The sequence below is a fragment of the Hippopotamus amphibius genome, chromosome 3 (assembly GCF_030028045.1).
Source record: "Hippopotamus amphibius kiboko isolate mHipAmp2 chromosome 3, mHipAmp2.hap2, whole genome shotgun sequence".
Lineage (NCBI taxonomy): Eukaryota > Metazoa > Chordata > Mammalia > Artiodactyla > Hippopotamidae > Hippopotamus > Hippopotamus amphibius.
The window spans coordinates 175,019,973-175,038,102 of NC_080188.1; the positions used below are offsets into that span (position 1 = coordinate 175,019,973).

General features: G+C 39.3%; 1 protein-coding gene across 7 annotated transcripts in view; it reads right to left on the minus strand.

Moving 5' to 3' along the window:
• Positions 1-1,176: 1,176 nt before the first annotated feature.
• The window catches only part of RABGAP1L (RAB GTPase activating protein 1 like), a 665,842-nt gene continuing 648,888 nt past the window's right edge, over positions 1,177-18,130 (minus strand). For 6 of the 7 annotated variants that reach the window (XM_057728667.1, XM_057728671.1, XM_057728673.1 and 3 more), the window contains 5 exons: positions 15,613-15,717; positions 12,439-12,522; positions 9,071-9,142; positions 6,960-7,157; positions 1,177-5,950 (listed from right to left, as the gene is read on the minus strand). In XM_057728667.1, coding sequence (XP_057584650.1) covers positions 5,798-5,950; positions 6,960-7,157; positions 9,071-9,142; positions 12,439-12,522; positions 15,613-15,717 — 612 coding nt within the window. In that variant the 3' untranslated portion in view covers positions 1,177-5,797. Of the gene's footprint in view, positions 5,951-6,959; positions 7,158-9,070; positions 9,143-12,438; positions 12,523-15,612; positions 15,737-18,130 lie in introns of those variants that run through there. The other variant, XM_057728668.1, reaches the window with a different exon arrangement.

Here is an 18,130-nt window from a genome sequence, read left to right on the forward strand (position 1 = left end):
AGAACAAAATGCAAATTGGGATTCTCTGCACCCCGCCTCCACTTCAGGAGAGCCTCTGGAGTTCTGTTTGAATTATATGATGTCACCCACTGTGCTGTACTCTGAAAGACAAGCAGCAGCCACCCAATCCAGGATTAGCCAGTCAGGTTTTTGCAAGATTTTGAAATTGGGACATTGAAATGCCAGTCCATCCCTGATGATCACTTGAAGAGAAGACATGTAAACTTGGAAGTTGTGCACTCAGAAGCAAGGGGATGCCTCTTTTCAGAAAGAGAAGCAGCAGCAGATAAGCATCACCTGGCAAGACAAGCAGAAGAGCGATGATGAGAACAGTTGCTTAGGTTCCTGATGGCATTCCAGTCCCTTGTTGCCATGCCTCTTCAGGCTCAACAGTTTGGCCTTTGGTAGCTATGAGCTAAATAAAACTTTTTTCCTTTTTAATTAATTGCCTTATTATTATTAAGCTAGCTTGAGAGAGTTTGTTACTTGCCAGCAAGGAATCTCTATAGAGAGGAATACAGGGCACTTGGCTATACAGGAAATCATTTTTCAGGGTGTAACCTGGAGCAAACCCCTGTATATTTCTTCTTGCTAAATTGACTAGAGTCTAGTGTCAGATAAGCAGTTTTTCGCAAACACTGGGTTCAGATGATTCAGAATAAAATCAACTAGAAAAAAAATCAAAAACATATAGATGATTAAGAATACAATCAACTAGAAAAAATCAAAAAGACATATATGGATTTCAGAACAAATGTTTATTACTGCTTAATGGGGCCAAAGGGGCAACACAAAGCATTGAAAACATCACTGGCTCACAAAAACAGTCATCTTGCTACCTTCTCGGTTGCATTTGTTTATTTCACAAGGCTTCATTCACACATGAAAACAAGATACTAATCCAATTCAAGTTCATAACAATTATAAAAGTAAATATTTGTTGGGACAATGTACAATAAATTGCACTTAACAAGCATTACATTTACATTTATAGAGTGTACTATACATAATACATGGAATTATGGAAACATCTAATTGGTCAGTGTTGATAGAGGAGAGAGGCCGCTCGCTAATTTCTTTTGTAGTCAATTAGCACTGTCTGAGCTAATCAACTCCTTTATTCTGGAACCTGTATTCATTGGAGAAGCCGTGGGCAAAATCATAGGATTCATAAAAATAAATGGCACAGAATTTCTACTACCTCCTCATCATGGGAATGGTAGGAGTTGAAGAAATGAAGTGGGGCTGACTGAGCAACTTTCTTCCTTATTTGAACTAAGGATCCGGCATTATGCAAAATACCAAAAATAGAGAAACTGATGCAAAGGCTATTGGGATCTTGGATTCTGGGACCACTTCCAGGCTTTATTCTTGTGCTTTCAAGACACCAGATTCTTGATGTATTTATGTCCTTATCTTTCAGTTTCCTATATTTTATTCCATATATGATATATAGTTATTAAAAGTTACACTTTAACAGAAAAGAGTTTACATGTTAACTTATTGCCAATGAAAAAGGAAAGTAACTTAAAATGTTCACTTTCTACTCCATTTTCTTCTTTCTTAAAGTTTTCAGAATACCACTAATAATAAACCAGTGGTGGAGGTGGGGAAAGTGGGACATGTCGATGAAGATATTTTCATAACAGGTAGCAAATACACTTGGAGATTAAGTTTGACATGTGGTCTTTTCAACGGAAGCTAAGAAAGGAACATCTGACAGCAGACTGTAGTCACTAAGCTACTCATTAACATCTACTTTTCTCCTTACAGGTCAAGATCATCATCTCCTATTGTGGTGCAGCCCACTCTGCAGTATTCATTTTGGTAGCCCTTGAAAGATAAGGAAATCCCTAAGGGCTTTGCCTGTATTCTATGGGAAGCCACTCTGAGAGAGGAGGGATGTTCTGGAGCAGTTCCAGTTCAGTGTGACCATCAGCATGACAACTAGAGGGAAACAGTTTTATATATCTGGTAGTAGGAAACACAAGCCACTGAGCTGTGTCTGGCCTTCTCTATCTAATCACCGTGTGTGTATTCAGTTGCATGGTATCTAGGTATACAAAAGAGACAGGGATACTCCATATAAAAGTCTACCAATCACACACACAGACACACACACAAATCTCCCAGCATTCAAATAAAATAACGGAGTTTGTCAAGCTCTCATTTACCTGTAATTGAAGCAAGAGAATCGATGCTACTTTAGAGTTTTTCTTTAAGAGTAAGTTACACAACAGAATCATCTTACTAAGTAATGAAGTGTTCTTTTCCAGAGAGATAAAACAAACAAGGCATTTAATTTTTTAAAAGCTTCTTTTTCTCTAAAAGCATCCTGAAATCAGACAGCCACCTTAGCAGAATAATTAGTAGACTGATGTCAGCTAAAGAAAAAACTCAATCCCTTACTTTAGTTACATATGTGATTCTCATCCTCAGAAACTAATCAATTCCTTTAAGGATCTAATGCTCATCTCTTGTGCCCTAAACTGTGTATTCTCCTGTTTTTCTCACTTTAGCTAGGGAATGAAGCCACGAGTTATTAACTGGAAAGTATTTTAAGAAAATGGAGTAGGGGTTTGAGAAATATTAATACATAATATAAGAGAACGAAATTTTTGAAAACAACAAAACAAGATAAATACTATTAAATACCCCAACATTAGTACAAAGATTACTTTTCTACTTTATTATGGAAATTTAAGAAAGCCAATGAAGAACAAATTACTAACTTCATAGTTGGGAGAGGGAAAAAAATTATTGGTTGCATGGAAAGAAGTCATAGGCCTATGTGACATTCCTATTAGTGTATCTGATAGGAGCTCATATACAGAACATTAGGTAACTGAGAATTTCTTTGCATTAAATTATATGTAACTAAATATAACCAAATTGTGCCACGGCTCAGGATGTGGGAAGCTAGCAAACATATGCACTGCAAAATTCAGCTTGGTTTCTTTCAGCTTTAAGGAATGTGTTAAGATTCTCAAGATATAAACGCTAATGACTGAATTATCAAATTGAATTTCATTCTCTCAATTTATTCTGCAGGTTTTCTTTTTTATTCTGTAGAATTTAACGAAAAGAGAAATCACTTTTCAGAATGTTGCAAATGTTGGATTTTTGGAGGAATGCTTTATACCATGTATCCTAGGAAAAGATGAAAACACTCTAGAATATCTGAAAATTTCCTGGATATTTGGGCTGGTTGATCTCTTTCTAAAAGAAATCAAGAGAAGAGTAGCAGTTCTCAAATATACTTCAAAATAAAAGAAATTAAGACTAGCAGTTATTCAGTGCTGGAATGCATGAGTTTTCAGACAATACATGGTAAAGGGCATGGGGTTTGGGATAGTGCTCTTATAACACTGTATGAATAGTATCATGTACCAACTTTTGAATTTTCTTTCTTTCTGTATTTGCTATTGCTACTCACCCAAAGGCATTGCAGTGACGGACAGTTTAGACTCAGGTACCAATACACATACGCAAATAGGATATGGAACTGGAGAAGGAAAAAAAATCTATAGATGACCATTATAATCTTTTAAAAGAGTTAAAAGAAAATGAAAAAGACAGATTTATTGAATGTTTGGAATATATGTACCTGGTTATTTTGTTTAAAGAAAAAAATGTAAGGGGCTATGAAATTGAGCCAGGTCTACAGGTAAAAACTGGACCTAGAGCTATTTCTCTCTCAACTACCATTTAAGGAAAATTATGCAATTTAGGCATTCTGTGAAATGTAAAAAGAGCTCTGTACAGGTGAATTATGATATTCACAAGACACAAAAGAACATCTTTAATTTAGCTAGCCATGTGATAAGGCAACTTGTACAAGGCTTCTTGGGATCAAAGCATAAAGTACCAGTAAAGCTAACAAAGTATACTAAATGATTCACAGAAACAAGTACCAAGATGCAATTTTCTAGCCATTGTATTTTACAAAAAAAAATAAAAAAACTTTTCTAAACCACCACGTAGGGAATGTTAACGTCAACACAGATACTCAGAATGCTGAGTTATTTTCCTTTTGGGTGAAAGGAAATGAAAACTATGATGAAAGATGTCAGGACAAAAGAAAACAAAATTCCGTGAGAAAAGTATTATTTGATGAGTGTGACGAAGGATAGCAAACCACCACATCAGTTGTATGGGCTGTAGATGATACGAACACTTACCAATGAAAAGGACTTCACTTTTTAGAGCCTAATGATGATTTTAGAGGAAAGGATCCACCATGAGCAACTTGCAGCACATGCTCCTGGAGTTGAGATGGCTCTTAGATGGTTTTTACTTCCAAGAGTGTGTTACTTTTAACTGCAACATATGGCACAGATGAGAGTCACTCTGGCACTACGGAGTTTAAGATCCTTTGCAAAGAATATGTTCGACAGTGAAGCCAAGGATGAGTATCAATAAATGTTACTGCACATAGCCGACAGTAGTTTGGTTGACATAAAAGGACCAAAGGCCTCCAAAATAGCTTAAAAAAGGGGAAAATTAGTTTTTCCCTTACCAAAGGATTTCCTGCAAGGACTATTTATAAAGACATGTTAAATATAATTGAAAAAAATATTTCCATCAACTTTTAAACAATAGCTTTACCTTTCCATGAGATAAGTATTTCTATAAAGGTTTTATATGCAATCAAAAATGTTACAAATGCATTTGCATCTCTTCATCTAAGGGTACCAAGGGCACATTTTTAGGGAGCTACAGAAATCAGAAAAAGTTGCCTAATATTAAACTAAGATGATTTGAAGCTGATCTCTATTTCCCATTTCATCACTTTAACAAAGTTACAGTATATTAGTGTTTCCTTAGCAACTATATATCAACATTAAATGAAAACTCTGTCCCTGGTTCTACATTCCATTCTAAGCACAACAGCTGTTCCTGGGCCTTTCTGGGTTCCTCTGGTGAAGGTTTCCTAAGGAGGCAACTCATAATATCCACTTCTGACTTTACATTGGCCAGAAGTCACAACTGTGTTCTTACTTAGGAACTTGCAGTTCCCATGTGGAGTTCTTAAAAGGACCTGTTAGAAGACCAGGACCAAAACTGCTTATTTTTTCCTGCATTTATCAGAATCTCAGTTCTTTTTATCTAGTGTGTGTTCTCAACAGCCTATATTATTTCATGGTTCTTGGCACTTCATTTCCAGATGTACCCAACACAAAATAAAAATAAGCTAATTCTCTTTGGGAACTGTTCAATCCCAGGTCTGTTCTTTCCTTCAGATAGGATTATCACTATCCCAGGAGTCACTTTCAAGAGGAAACCTGACAGCAGTCATGACTGGCCCCACAGTGTGCTTTATCTGAATAAATCCTGAAAAGTTAAGGTTTAGGTTTCCTTTTTTTTTTTTTTTTTTTTTTTTTTTTTTTTTTTTGCTGTGACAAATATCTTCCTATCACTTCAACCTTGGGATAAAAGACATCTCCATTTTTATGTAAGATAAAAATAATCATGAATAATTAGTTCTAAATAAAAAAGCATTTAGTTCTGAATTACTTATTTCCAACCAAACATCAGGCATATAAAATAACATGTAATACTATGATGGATCGGAACACGGCCTTCCATGATGAAGCACAAAAACAGGTATTCAACATATATCAGGTTAGTTTAAATAACATCCCTTTGAAAAGTGTCATACAAGAAAGAGTGAGAGCTACTGAAAGATCCTGGCTTGCTCTCTGGCCTCCTTTCCTTTCTTTCAAAGGGACACCAGGAATCATCCTGGTTTCCGGCGCTTTGATGGTTGTGCTCTTGTGCTTGGGTGAGCCTGCAACTATGTGCTCTCCTTGGGGGGCTGGGTGGCCTGCGGCGGCTGCAGTGGCTGTGTGCCCGTGGCCGTTTTGATAGAGTTCAGGGTTTTGCTGAACCAAGAGTTTTTTGCAGCTTGGATTTCATTCATAAGAGCTCCTCTCTGATGTTCCAGTTCCTAATTAAAGAAAGAAAATCATCTGAGTTACATAAATGTTTTCTCTCTGCGAAAAAAATTAGAGTATAGCTTTTCGGAATCCACAGGTCTATAAAGCCGTAGTTTTCTTCCCACAAAACCCAGGTGAGATTTAGTTGGCTTCTGAATGCAAGAAAAAAAATTGGAGCTAAAAGAGTTACCACTAAAAGCCAGAATCCGGGCTTTCTCTGATCAGTGAAATGAAACCTCATTTTACCCTTGTTTCCCCCTGCAATTTAGGTCCAATTCAAGGTTTAGGCTGCAACCTGAGGGAAGACGTTTAAAACCACAGGTAAACATAAACATATGGATGGAATGAAGTTTTACTGATAGTGTGAGTGTGAATGAGTTCTAGTTCCAAACACACAGCCTGTGCCCCGAGAACGTACAAGGTCTGGTGCAGAAAGAGTTCAGGATGGTTAGTGTGGTGCAGTGGGTGCCACGGCAGGGCCTGGTGAGGGTGAGCATCACTGGTAAGAAGGAAATGGGAACAGTCCATCGGAAGCCAGGACTGTTACTCTAATTCTGATATCCTCCAATATGGAAAGAGATTATGCAGAAAGAGATCTGGGAAAATCAGGTAAAGATGAAAAGAAGCTCCAAAGAAAAGAATGGCTGTCAGCCAACATTCAATTGTCAGGGCAAGGATAACAGGAGGGGTTTGGCCTTTCAACTTTCAGGATCAGCTAAGTGACCAAGTTCAACGAGAAAGGACGATGGCAAAAAAATCTCAGGGTAAACTAAAGAGGCACATGCTTAAGTTCTCAAAGGATGCATACAATTTTAATTATTAAAAATTTATTTTAAACTATGTGTTTATATCAATGTTTAAAAATGATGTAAAATGCAACTCTGTGGGCAGAGAATGTATTCATCTTATATGGTAGCATCGTATGATTCCGAGATCGACAAGTATACTCTACAGTACTAGACTGTCCTAGACCACAGACTCTTTATTTTTTTTCTATTGATCTTTTATCAAATCACCAACCTGGATTTTACACTTGGCCTCCACCAGCTGCAGTTTGGTTTGTGCCAATTCCAGCTCCATCTCCCTCAGTTGCTTCTTAAGAGAGTCCTTCTCATCATCCGATTCAGTTCCCTGGTCCTCTCTGCTTATGGCTGCTACTTTCAAAGCACCCTCCTTGCTGAAAATGTCACTGCAGTGTTTACATGCCATCATTTTACCCTGAAATATCCAAAAGAGATAACCAACGTCGAACTGTATTTCATAGCATAAATCATGTCCTGAAACAATGCAATATGATTTTTCTTTAGACACTGCTTGTGGGCATCAAATGCAGGCCCATTTATGAAAGTAACTATTTTTCTTGTGCTACGACCAAAATGGTTACAGTCAGCACAAAACTCAACTATTCAAGACAGGTGCTACTTTTTCTCAAGGTATCTCTAGAGAGACTCTGGGGATAGAAAGTATTATAGCATTTCTTTGAAATCTGTTCTAGAAATTTTGTATTACCATTATCCTTACTAGATGCCAAACCCCATGGTATATACTCTACATGCATTACTTTATTTAATCCTAGAGCTACCTTATGATTAGGTACTATTATCACCTACATTTTATAAATGAAGACACTTAAGAGTTCAAGTAACTTGCCTACGGTAGACTGAGGAAGGTCATTAAGACTAATCTAAGTCTACCCTTGCAATAAATAAAGTGTATGTCCTTTTGTTCAGCTTTAAGCAAAGATGCCCATTATTGTTCAAGGTGACAAAAGTAACTCTGCCACATGCTTGGACTGCCAATCAAGCACAGGGCACTGAACAACAGCAACTCTTTTTGAGACAACAGTCTTACTGTTTTCTTAAAATATCTTCGAAAAGTTTAGAGATGAGCGATATTACAGAATATTTCTATTTTGATGTCCTACTGTTACAAGCTCAGCATGTCCATAACGGTAACTATACTCCTCTCTTCACACACACACAAAGCAACTCTGTCCACACTTATGTGTCACTGTGTACTCCACCATTTAGGCCTAAAGGCTTTGGTGTCATCTTTCCATTAGCTTCTCTTTCATTCCATATTCAGCTGGTCATAAAATTCTTCTTCTTCTATGTCCAAGCATGTCTCCCATGCATGAATCCCAAAAAGTCACCTTCTCAGAACAAGGTTTATATTTTCAATCCTCATGTCTCAGATTTTCAGGTTATAACTTTTGAAATATGTATTTACTGAGCATTTATTGTGTGCCAAGTACTAGACTAAGCACTTTATATACATTATCTTATTTAATCTTCAAAATTACCTTATGAGGTAGGTAATATTACCTCTATTCTACAGAACATAAAGCTGAGAGGTTAAATAACTTGTCAAGTTATTAAATGATATGCAAAGTACCTAGAATGCATTTATTTACCAGTAGAAACCTGAATATATTCAAATAGAATTATATCATATTTCTGTAACACTGGTCCCAAGAGTTGGCTGTGCCAACACTGCTTCTTAAGAATACCAACCTATTTGGTTTACCGTCGTCTCTACACAAGAAGCAATCACTTTTTTCAAGTAGGTAATCAATGTAAGGAGTTTGATCACCAGGGGGCAGCATATAAATAAATGCTGCAGGTTTTCTTTAAAAACAAATCTAAAATTTTGGTAGAAAAATAATCAGTTACCAACGTGTTTCCTCCAGCTGAGTTCTATACTGCCCATGGTGTCTACTGTTTAAAAGATTAATGGGCTGATCCTACTGGGTTGCACACTGAAGTCACATCAATTCAGGCCCAATTGGGATGCAGGCTGCTGAGGATTCCCAGGTTTCCAACATCCAAGAAACCTCAGGGGCCTCTTTTGACAATGCTGAAATCCTACCTCTCTTCCCGTTACCTGTCTCTGACAGCCCACGAGATTTATGGGAACATAACCTTTCATCTGGCCCACACCCCAGTCAGAAGATGGATCCTATTCTATATGATTCCTAAATCCTTAAAACAAAGGTGAGGTGGGGGCCGTGTCTACAGGCTGTCCTGCCTGTGGTGCATCAGCATATACTGGGATCCTCCAATCACATGCTCACTTAAGATTACATGAATTTGGAAGAAACTGTATCACAGAGCTGTTTCCTTCTTCCTCACCTTTACCACTTCCAGCTCCTCCTTGCTGGCTGCTTGCTGTTTCTCCAGCCTGGTACTCAACTGGGAACAGATCTATGAGAAAGAAAAGAGCTGCTTTACTAGAAAACAGGACTATTGTAGCATGTGCATATAGCTGTTATTCACTCATATATGACTCTAGCCTCTCTGATGCTAGAAGAAATTTTGCAAATGAGAGCGCTGCAAATGCCAGTCATTCCCACAAGGAGCAGCAGAAAGCCTGAGAGTGTTCCATGTGTAAAGCACATCTCTATCTCGATCAGTAGAAAAAAACACTTGCGGTAGATTTTATTTCTTTCTGTCACTAGCTTTCGTGACTAGATCCAATGAACTCCTGTCCTCACTTTGGAATCAGTCTATAGAATCTTTGCTGAGTATCTGCTTTGGACAAGGTACTATTCTGGGAATCTGATGAAAAGAATTCTGAACCAGAAACGTCTCCTGTCTACAGCTGCGGAAAGAGTTTCTGTTTCCAAGTACAAAAGTTTCTTTAGAAAGTGGCAGAGTGAATTTTTAAAAAGTTAAAATGACCAGAAAATAATAAAAGACTTAAAACTCTCATCAAGTGGTTTGGCAAAATAGCATAAAATAAAGAGCCTGGAAGTCTAGCTCTATGACCTTCTAGCATTGTGTCCTTGGGCAAATTCACTAATCTTTTTAAGCCTCAGTTTCTTCATGTCTGAAAAGTGCTGTACTGTGATAATCAACTGGAAAGAAAATGTATGTAAAGAGTTTAGTATACGACTATAGGACCATTAAATAACATCTCATTATTACTGATTCTGAAATAAGGTGCTAACGAGTACCAGGAACAGACAGAAATAAGTACTTTCAAAGCCCCCCCAAATTATATATATAATACTTTATAATAATTTATATAAATATATAAATAGTATATATGTATATATATGTGTGTGTGTATATATATATATATATTTTAAAAAAACCCTGGAAGTTCAATTCTTGCTAAACCTGAGTGAAGTAAGAATCTTTTATTTTGGAAAAAAAATGGAATAAAAAAGTTAAGGGATGTCAAATTTTCAAGTGCAATTTGGACTAAAAACATAAAAGGTCTACCTCTATTATCAAAACAGACATTTAAAAAAATATACCAGTCTATAGCTCTAGAGACCAGGGACTACTTGTTGAGTTCAGTCTCCAATTTCTCCAGATTCAAGCCTGGAAACAATAAATAGGACTGTATTGGCTGATGTTAAAAGGAAGAAATCTCTCTAGCAATTTTGGCAAACCATAAACCCTTTTAAATAAGCCCAAACATTCTGAAATATAGCCAATAATAGCCAATTCCAACTACAGAATGCATTTAGATTACGTTATATGTTTAATTATCTTCAAAGAGATGGGTCTGTTGCCTTTTGCTTGAAGTGCTTGCCAGATAATACTCAAGAATGGTCCCAAGGATTACTCTTTGAAAAGTGCTGCATATGGCGGCCATTCATGGCCTAATGGGATGAAACAAATGGCATTTGCAGCGATGGCTAGTTCCACAGCACAGGTCTTTAATGTTTCTTGCATTGCTTAATGTCTAACCAGCCCTTCTCCTAGTTACCCAAATTCAAAATCTCAGGATCACTTCCAGTGTTTTCCCTTCTCTAGCAAAAAATGACTGTTTTGTGTTTCCTGCTTCTCCATTTTCATTACTACTTATTGTAGTGCAGGGCCCTGTTTTTTCTCACCTGGACTCTATTCTGTGTCTTTCTTTGCCTGTGCATCTCTCCACTTGGTTTCACATTTCTCCCTGGGTCAGAGTAGTGCCAATTATAAGTCCCTGGTCGTCCCACTGTCCTACTTTAAACAGGATAAAATCCGAACTCCTCAGCCTATTCCAGAAGACCTTCCTTGAACTAGACACCTTTGCTTTTCTCATCTGTACTTGAAACTCTTGCTAAACAAAACTCTTTGTCACTAATCTTCCTCCCACACCTTTGCACATGCTGTTTCCACCTTTCCACATGCTGTTTCCACCTTTCCACCATTTCCATCCTCTCTTCTCCATCTCCCGATACTCAAACCTCACCAAGCCTTTGAAGCACAGCTCAAATCATTTCCTTTCTCCAGGAAGAGATTTCTCATTTCCTGTGTGTAATAAATTCCCTCTCCTCTTAATTATGGATAGGTTTTACCTCCCTGGAACAAGATCAGCTTCCAGAGAAGAGAAATTGAATGAATTTATCTTTTATTCCTCCAAAGTATCAAGCCTCACATGTAGCAGGCATTAAATAAACATATTGATTTTACACATATGTATGTATAGATATATATAGATATAAATAGATTACAAAAGAGAGTAAGATAGCTCTGAAGCCTGATTTCTAAGCAATCTTCCATGGGGGGGGGGGGGAATCCTTATGGAAAGATGTTCATAATATATAAATGAACTAGTTTCCCCCCAAAAGCATGAACAATATAACTGACATTTTTATTTATATAGCAACAATGCATACTCTGTATTTAGTGATTCCTTCTAGTTGGCAAAGATTAAGGGAAGTTTGTTTTCTTTGTGCTTTTCTGCACTTCCACAAGGAACATAAATTTCATTTACAAGCAAAAAAAACCACTTTTTTAAAAAGTAAGCCTTAGACTTCAAACTCCTATGTTTGGAGACCCCAGGGAAATTTCTGGATAAGTAGGTGGCATACGGTACCTTAATAATTCTGGAAAACTGGAACTTGAACAGTCCAGTCATAGTCTTTTGGCAACAAGAGGAGCCCTTGCCATGCCCCAGCATAACCAGCAGGGACAGGAAGATACTACTGGAGCTGGAATGAAAGCTTTCTGAGAACCCCCCCGCCCACCCCACCCCCCAACACACACACCATTAAAAGATCATTTTAAAGTTCTTAAGAGGAGGTTTCTTGCTAGCACTGGCCCCTGTTGGGTAAGGCCACACAGCCACGTGGGAAAAAGCACTCCCACGTTCTCTACTGTGACAGCCAAGGACGGACGGATCTCCTAGTTACTGCCATTTAATACAATCGCTGAAGTGCAGTGCTTGGCAAAGAGGCAAATGTTACTAGCGTGATCTATTGGAAATTAGCTTCTGAGTAAGGCAGAGACAGGATCCCAATGGTAATAAGATTTCTTGTTCCTCTAAATTTATCCAACATTGAAAACAACTAACAGATTGGTTTGCTCAATTAAACTTCCCATGTTATCAGCAAGCATGTCCAACCACTGTCTGTTTCAGAGCAGAAAATGAGCCAACAAATATAATCAATGCAGGGCAGTGACTGTTCTGGAAACTCTAAAAACAAACAAACAAAATTTCCCCCAAAGAAAAGAGAAAAACAATTACTTTTATAGTGACGAAGCCCACGGTGGCACATTACCTGTTTATACTCAGCAATGATAGCTGTGGTCTTCTTTATTTCATATTCCGCCTTCTCTAGCTGTTTCCTGAAGACTTCTTTTAGCTAGAAAGAGTAAGAATAAGAAACATCAAGACTCACTCAAAATCTTAATAAATTTCCACAAACACCCATATCCAAGCCTGCCTGATTCACAGTCAACAGCAATGTAAACAACTGTAAGTATATACATTTTTCCCACTGAAGTCACATGTTGGTCATTGGAAAAACCTAATCAGGGATTTCCCTGGTACTTCAGTGGGTAAGACTCAGGACTCCCAATACAGGGGGTCCGGGTTTGATCCCTGGTCAGGGAACTAGATCCCACATGCATGCCGAACTAAGAAGTTCGCATGCTGCAACTAAGAAGTCTGCATGCCGCAACGGAGATCCCGCATGCTGCAGCTAAGACCCAGCACAGCCAAAATAAATAAATAAATATTTTTTTTTAAAAAGAAAGAAAAACGAAAAACCTAGTCATCTCCAGAGATACAGAAATCTTTCTTTCCTGCAATGTATAAGAATATGAACAATCCTATTATAAAACTGCTTATGCTTTCTACTACTTATAAATATATTGTTAAATAAGTACCCATTCAGAAGCTATCTTTATCCTTATGAGAGTCTAAAACAAAACATCAAGGCAGCACTGCACATACCTTTTTTTTTTGTAACCTCTATTGGAGTATAATTGCTTTACAGTATTGTGTCAGTTTCTGCTGTACAACAAAGTGAAAGAGCCACATGTATACATATATTCCCATATCCCCTCCCTCTTGAGCCTCCCTCCTAAACTCCCTATCCCACCTCTTTGAGGCTTTACAAAGCATCAAGCTGGTCTCCCTGCAACATGCATGTACTCTTGATGCTAATAAATTACTGAGAAAACATTTTAGGCCTTCCTCTTCCTCTTCCCATATGGACACTGCTGTTACCTCTCTGGAGGTAGGAACAAGAGACTTTTGGGACTGGAGTCATACATGGAGATGGGGACTAAAGAAGAACTGACTTTAGAAGAAGTTAAAATGACTCCTAGTGAGTACTTGTTAGAGTCACAGAAATAATAAATTATGAATGCTAAACCAAAACCACAGTTATTTCTGTAGCCTGGCGGCTCTAGAATTCTAGGTATAGAAGAAGGTTAAAGCAATGAAAAAGCTCAGGTGCCACCAGATAAAAAGGAAAGAATTCAATTCTCCCAAGTTGATCAAATAAACAAAAAACAACTCTGGTTAACCTTTAAGTATACAATCAGGAAAAAATTGATGAATTCTGCTTTGCAGCATCCCAAATTATGAACGGAGTATACCTGGTACTTGCAAATTCACAAGTTATTGCAATTTATAACAGTCTTATCATTAGAAGATTTCAGAATTTCTTTTTTTTAATTTAATTTTATTTATTTATTTATTGGCTGCATTGGGTCTTCATTGCTGCACACAGGCTTTCTCTAGTTGCGATGAGCAGGGGCTACTCTTCGTTGAGGTGTGCGGGCTCCTCAGTGCGGTGGCTTCTCTTGTTGTGGAGCACGGGCTCTAGGTGCATAGGCTTCAGTAGTTGTGGCACACAGGCTCAACAGTTGTGCCTCATGGGCTCTAGAGTGTAGGCTCAGTAGTTGTGGCACATGGGCTTAGTTGCTCTGTAGCATGTGGAATCTTCCTGGAGCAGGGATTGAACCCCATGTCCCCTGCATTGGCAGGCGGATTCTTAACCACTGCGCCAACAGGGAAGTCCAAGATTTTCTTCATATTTGCTACATCCTAGAATTCTAAGAGTATTTGTAGGTTATACTGCTTCAAACTTAGTTGTTTATATTGGTCTCTGTTCTCTATCTTACATAATTCAACGATTTCAACCATACCCTTCATCCCTTCTGCAATAAGGCCCCACTGACTCAGGGTCAACTGAGGTAGCTGAGAGGCTTTGAGCAAGTTCATTTAATTTCCCTAAGCTGTAGTTTACTCATCTGATAAGTGAGAATAATCCCTACCTCACAAGGGAAACACAATAATTAAAACAGGATATACACACATATATAAACACACACACACATACACATATATATAAACACACACACACAGAGGAGAGGAACATGGATTAAATTCATTTGCTAACAGTTTCATTCTTGACCTAAAGTACTGAAGTGGGCCACCAAAAAGCACAAAGTAAAGAGCAAAACCCATAAAAAGGCCTAGATCAAACTGGATAATCAGCCCCTTACTTGGCCTACAGTAATTGCCAAGACTCATTTCATCATCAAAAAAAAAAAAATCATGGTATACTTTTTATAAATCCCAGAAGGTCCTAAATGACACATCCCTTCATTAGTAACGTTAATGGAACTTTTTCTGGTTGCTTGGATGTAGGTCTTTGAAATGCTTTGTGTTCTGTTTTATATTTAGTATTACTGATGTCTCCAAATGAAACTCATTAAAATAAAAGAGCTGATCGTGCCTGGCTGGGACAGACAGAGATGGAGCCCATTGGTGAGCAGCCTGCTCCTCCTTAGGGAAGCAGGAAGCTTGGACTCCTTGGGCGGAGAAGTCTCTCCCGTCACCTCTGGGGCTCCTTCACAACGGCGTGTCTTCCAGCTGATCAGCCTCACAACTCACATGAAGACTGGAGGCAGCTAACTTCAGGGCTGGTTCCCAAAGGGTTTCTTTTTATTCCCTTGCAGACAAAGATTTGAGAGCTCTGCCAGGAACAGAAACGTTGGTGCCCCTTCTTCTAGGGCACGAATCAGGTAAAGGACACACGACTGATAGAGGCAACTCCTAGCAGAGGTCTCTGTAGGCTTCCGGCTTAACAATCCTCATAAACTACATTAGGGAAGCCAAACATCTTGGAGATACGACACGAAATCTGCAGATTTCTCAAAGCTTTTGGATCATAATTCCAAGTTCCTAAACTGGGAGAAAACTTAACACTCTTGCTAGACATCTCAGTAAAGGCAAATTCCTAAAAGCTGTTCAGGGTGGAAATGCTGCCTCCTCTCCTAACACCCTTTAGAAGAAATGACTCGATGCTACTCACATGTACCGCTTCAGCATCACCCTTGATTTAGAACAAATTTAATTTCACTTCTTGTTTACAGTATTAATCAACTCCGTGTACCAAATACACCTGCATAAAGACAAGCCCGCCTACGCCTGTTACCTGAGCCGTCTCCTCCTCTTGCTTCCTCTTCTCTTCTTCAGTCTCCACCAGCCTCTGTTTGGTCAAGAGGAGCTCCTTATTCAGTATGTCTGCCTTGTCTTCTGCCTGCAAATCAGAGCACATCCTAGTCATAGAGAAAGTGAAGAAAGTGTGTGTATACTTCCTCCGACCTCCAGTTATTCTTGTTCCAATATTCCCAGAAGGCTTTCTTTTCCCTCTGGCTCACCCAGGGAGTGGCTGCTTTCACTGAATGCCAACCAGGTACCATGCACGTAGCACACGTTCTCTCTAATCCTCACAACAAAAATTATTTTCCAGGTGATGACAATGAGGTTTGGAGAGCTCAAATAGCCTGACTGGGACACACATCTAAGGTCAGAGACACGATCTGAATTCAGATTTGAATGGTATTGAAGCCCATGCTTCTTCCACATTGCCAGCTGTCACAACAGCACTCGTTCTGAGCCCGTGTGGTAGGACTGGATGAAGGGGTGGAGCCTCACTTGGAAGCTTCCAGCTGGTGCTGCATGGGGCGGATTCAGAGACGCCGAGCAGACAGGCTGATCCATGGACCACAGTAAGGTGAGAAAATTCCACAACCAGCTGAGGTAACCTGGCCCACCAGGCTACTCACAACAGCAGTGAGTAGAGAAGGGAGAAATTAAGACCAAAAATCCATGATAGAGACAGCCCCGAGGAAAACTGAAGTAAGGACCAGGAATCCAGGCAGCAAAGACAGTATTTCTGGAATAGGCAAGAGAAGCTCAGAGAGAGTACTCTGCTCATAATTTGGATGCAGAGCCAAAATTCACGGTGAAAGCACAGTGCGTGTATATATTTAACTTAGGTAACGTGTGTCTGCTTTACACGTTAGGACCCTTACCTCACCCTTCAGGTCTTGGCTTCAAGTTCACTTCTGCAGCACAGCGTGGCCTGAGGCCTCCCACTCACCCCATCCGAATCAGTTCCCTATCCCCATCTAAACTCGTGTCTCCCCTGATAGCACACAGCACTGCCTACAGTGACAGACTTCACGTGTGACGTATGTGCCTTGCCCACTTGTCTGCAAGCTCTGGGAGGCAGGAACCCTCTCTCTTTTGTGCGTCACTATACCCAGCACCGAGCCCAGGGCCGGGACAGAGCAGGTGCTCCGTAAGTATTTGGTGAGTGAATGGATGTGGCAGTCTGAGTCACTGGACAAGCACACTGGGTGGAGGGGGCCACAGGATGAGTTCAGCAGAGAAAACCGCAGACACAGAAGAGAGGCGGCTCTTTGAAGAAGCCATCCCTGGCTGGCAGCAGCAAAACGCTGTCCAAGTCATCGTGAAAACTGGCCAGGTGGCCCTCTGTCTGTGTTTCGCCGAATCTCCCACATGTCCAGATGGCCAGGCCAGCACAGTCTGCTGGGTCCCGGCAGAGAAACTACATTCCAGCTTCTCGGTTCTGTCTTCCAGTTCCTGATGTCCCACAGCCCAGTGCTTATAGCTGTTTTCAGATAATTTGGAACTATCGGGTAGTTTAAGTTAAAAAGTCCCTTTTAAAGACTCTAGAATTTGTTCTGATACATTAGATTTTCAGGGGAAAATCTACACAGCAAAAACGCATCCTAAAAGTAGAGGTGGGACTCAAAAAATGCAACATGTATGTTGCAAGTTTTAATAAATTGTAAGATATTGGATGTAGATTATGGAAACTCAAAACTGCAAATTCTAGAGCTGCAAGCCAGATGACAAGTTACCTACAAAGCAGGAGACCCTCCCCAACGTCTCTAATGTGGGGTCTCCCAGTGGTGAATCAAGACCTTGCATTGGCGGATGCTCCTCTACTTCTCTGAGAGCATTCAGCTATCCTTTGGTGGTTCCACTATGGCATTAACCTTTGAAACTATTTTTAAATAAAAAATCCAATTTTTCTAGTGAAAAAAAAAAAAAATGCTTTCCTGAAGGCTTCAGTGTTCTTAAAAATTTTTACCGAATCTGCCTCCCTGTCTCCCTAGAACAGCAGCCCACTGGTTAAAGTTCTACCCCAGAATATCTGCGCGACAGCCCTGCTAATAGAGAAGACTGCACTTAAACTTCCTCTTACTATACCCCCAGCAATTTCCATTTTGTGAAGAGAAGAGTCTTTTTTATAATACATATGACACACTGAAACAAATGTTTTCTAATTTTGGTTTCTTGAAGGGATAGTCACTCAAACTGTGAGCCTTTTGTCAACTTCCGAATAGTCAATGCTATCCTGACATTCAGCAACTAGCTTCTGAAATTCTGCAGCATATCCAGATGTTTTACAATTTTGGAAATAGCTATAAGAAAAGGGACCGGGCTTCCCTGGCAGCCCAGTAGTGAAGACTTCATGCTTCCACTGCAGGGGACGTGGGTTTGATCCTTGGTCAGGGAACTAGGAACTAAGATCCTATGCGCCTTGTGGCACAGCCAAAAATAATAATAAAAAAGACTTAAAAAACAGAAAGGGAAAAAACTCACTTCCCTGAGGAAATTTTTAATAAACACATAAA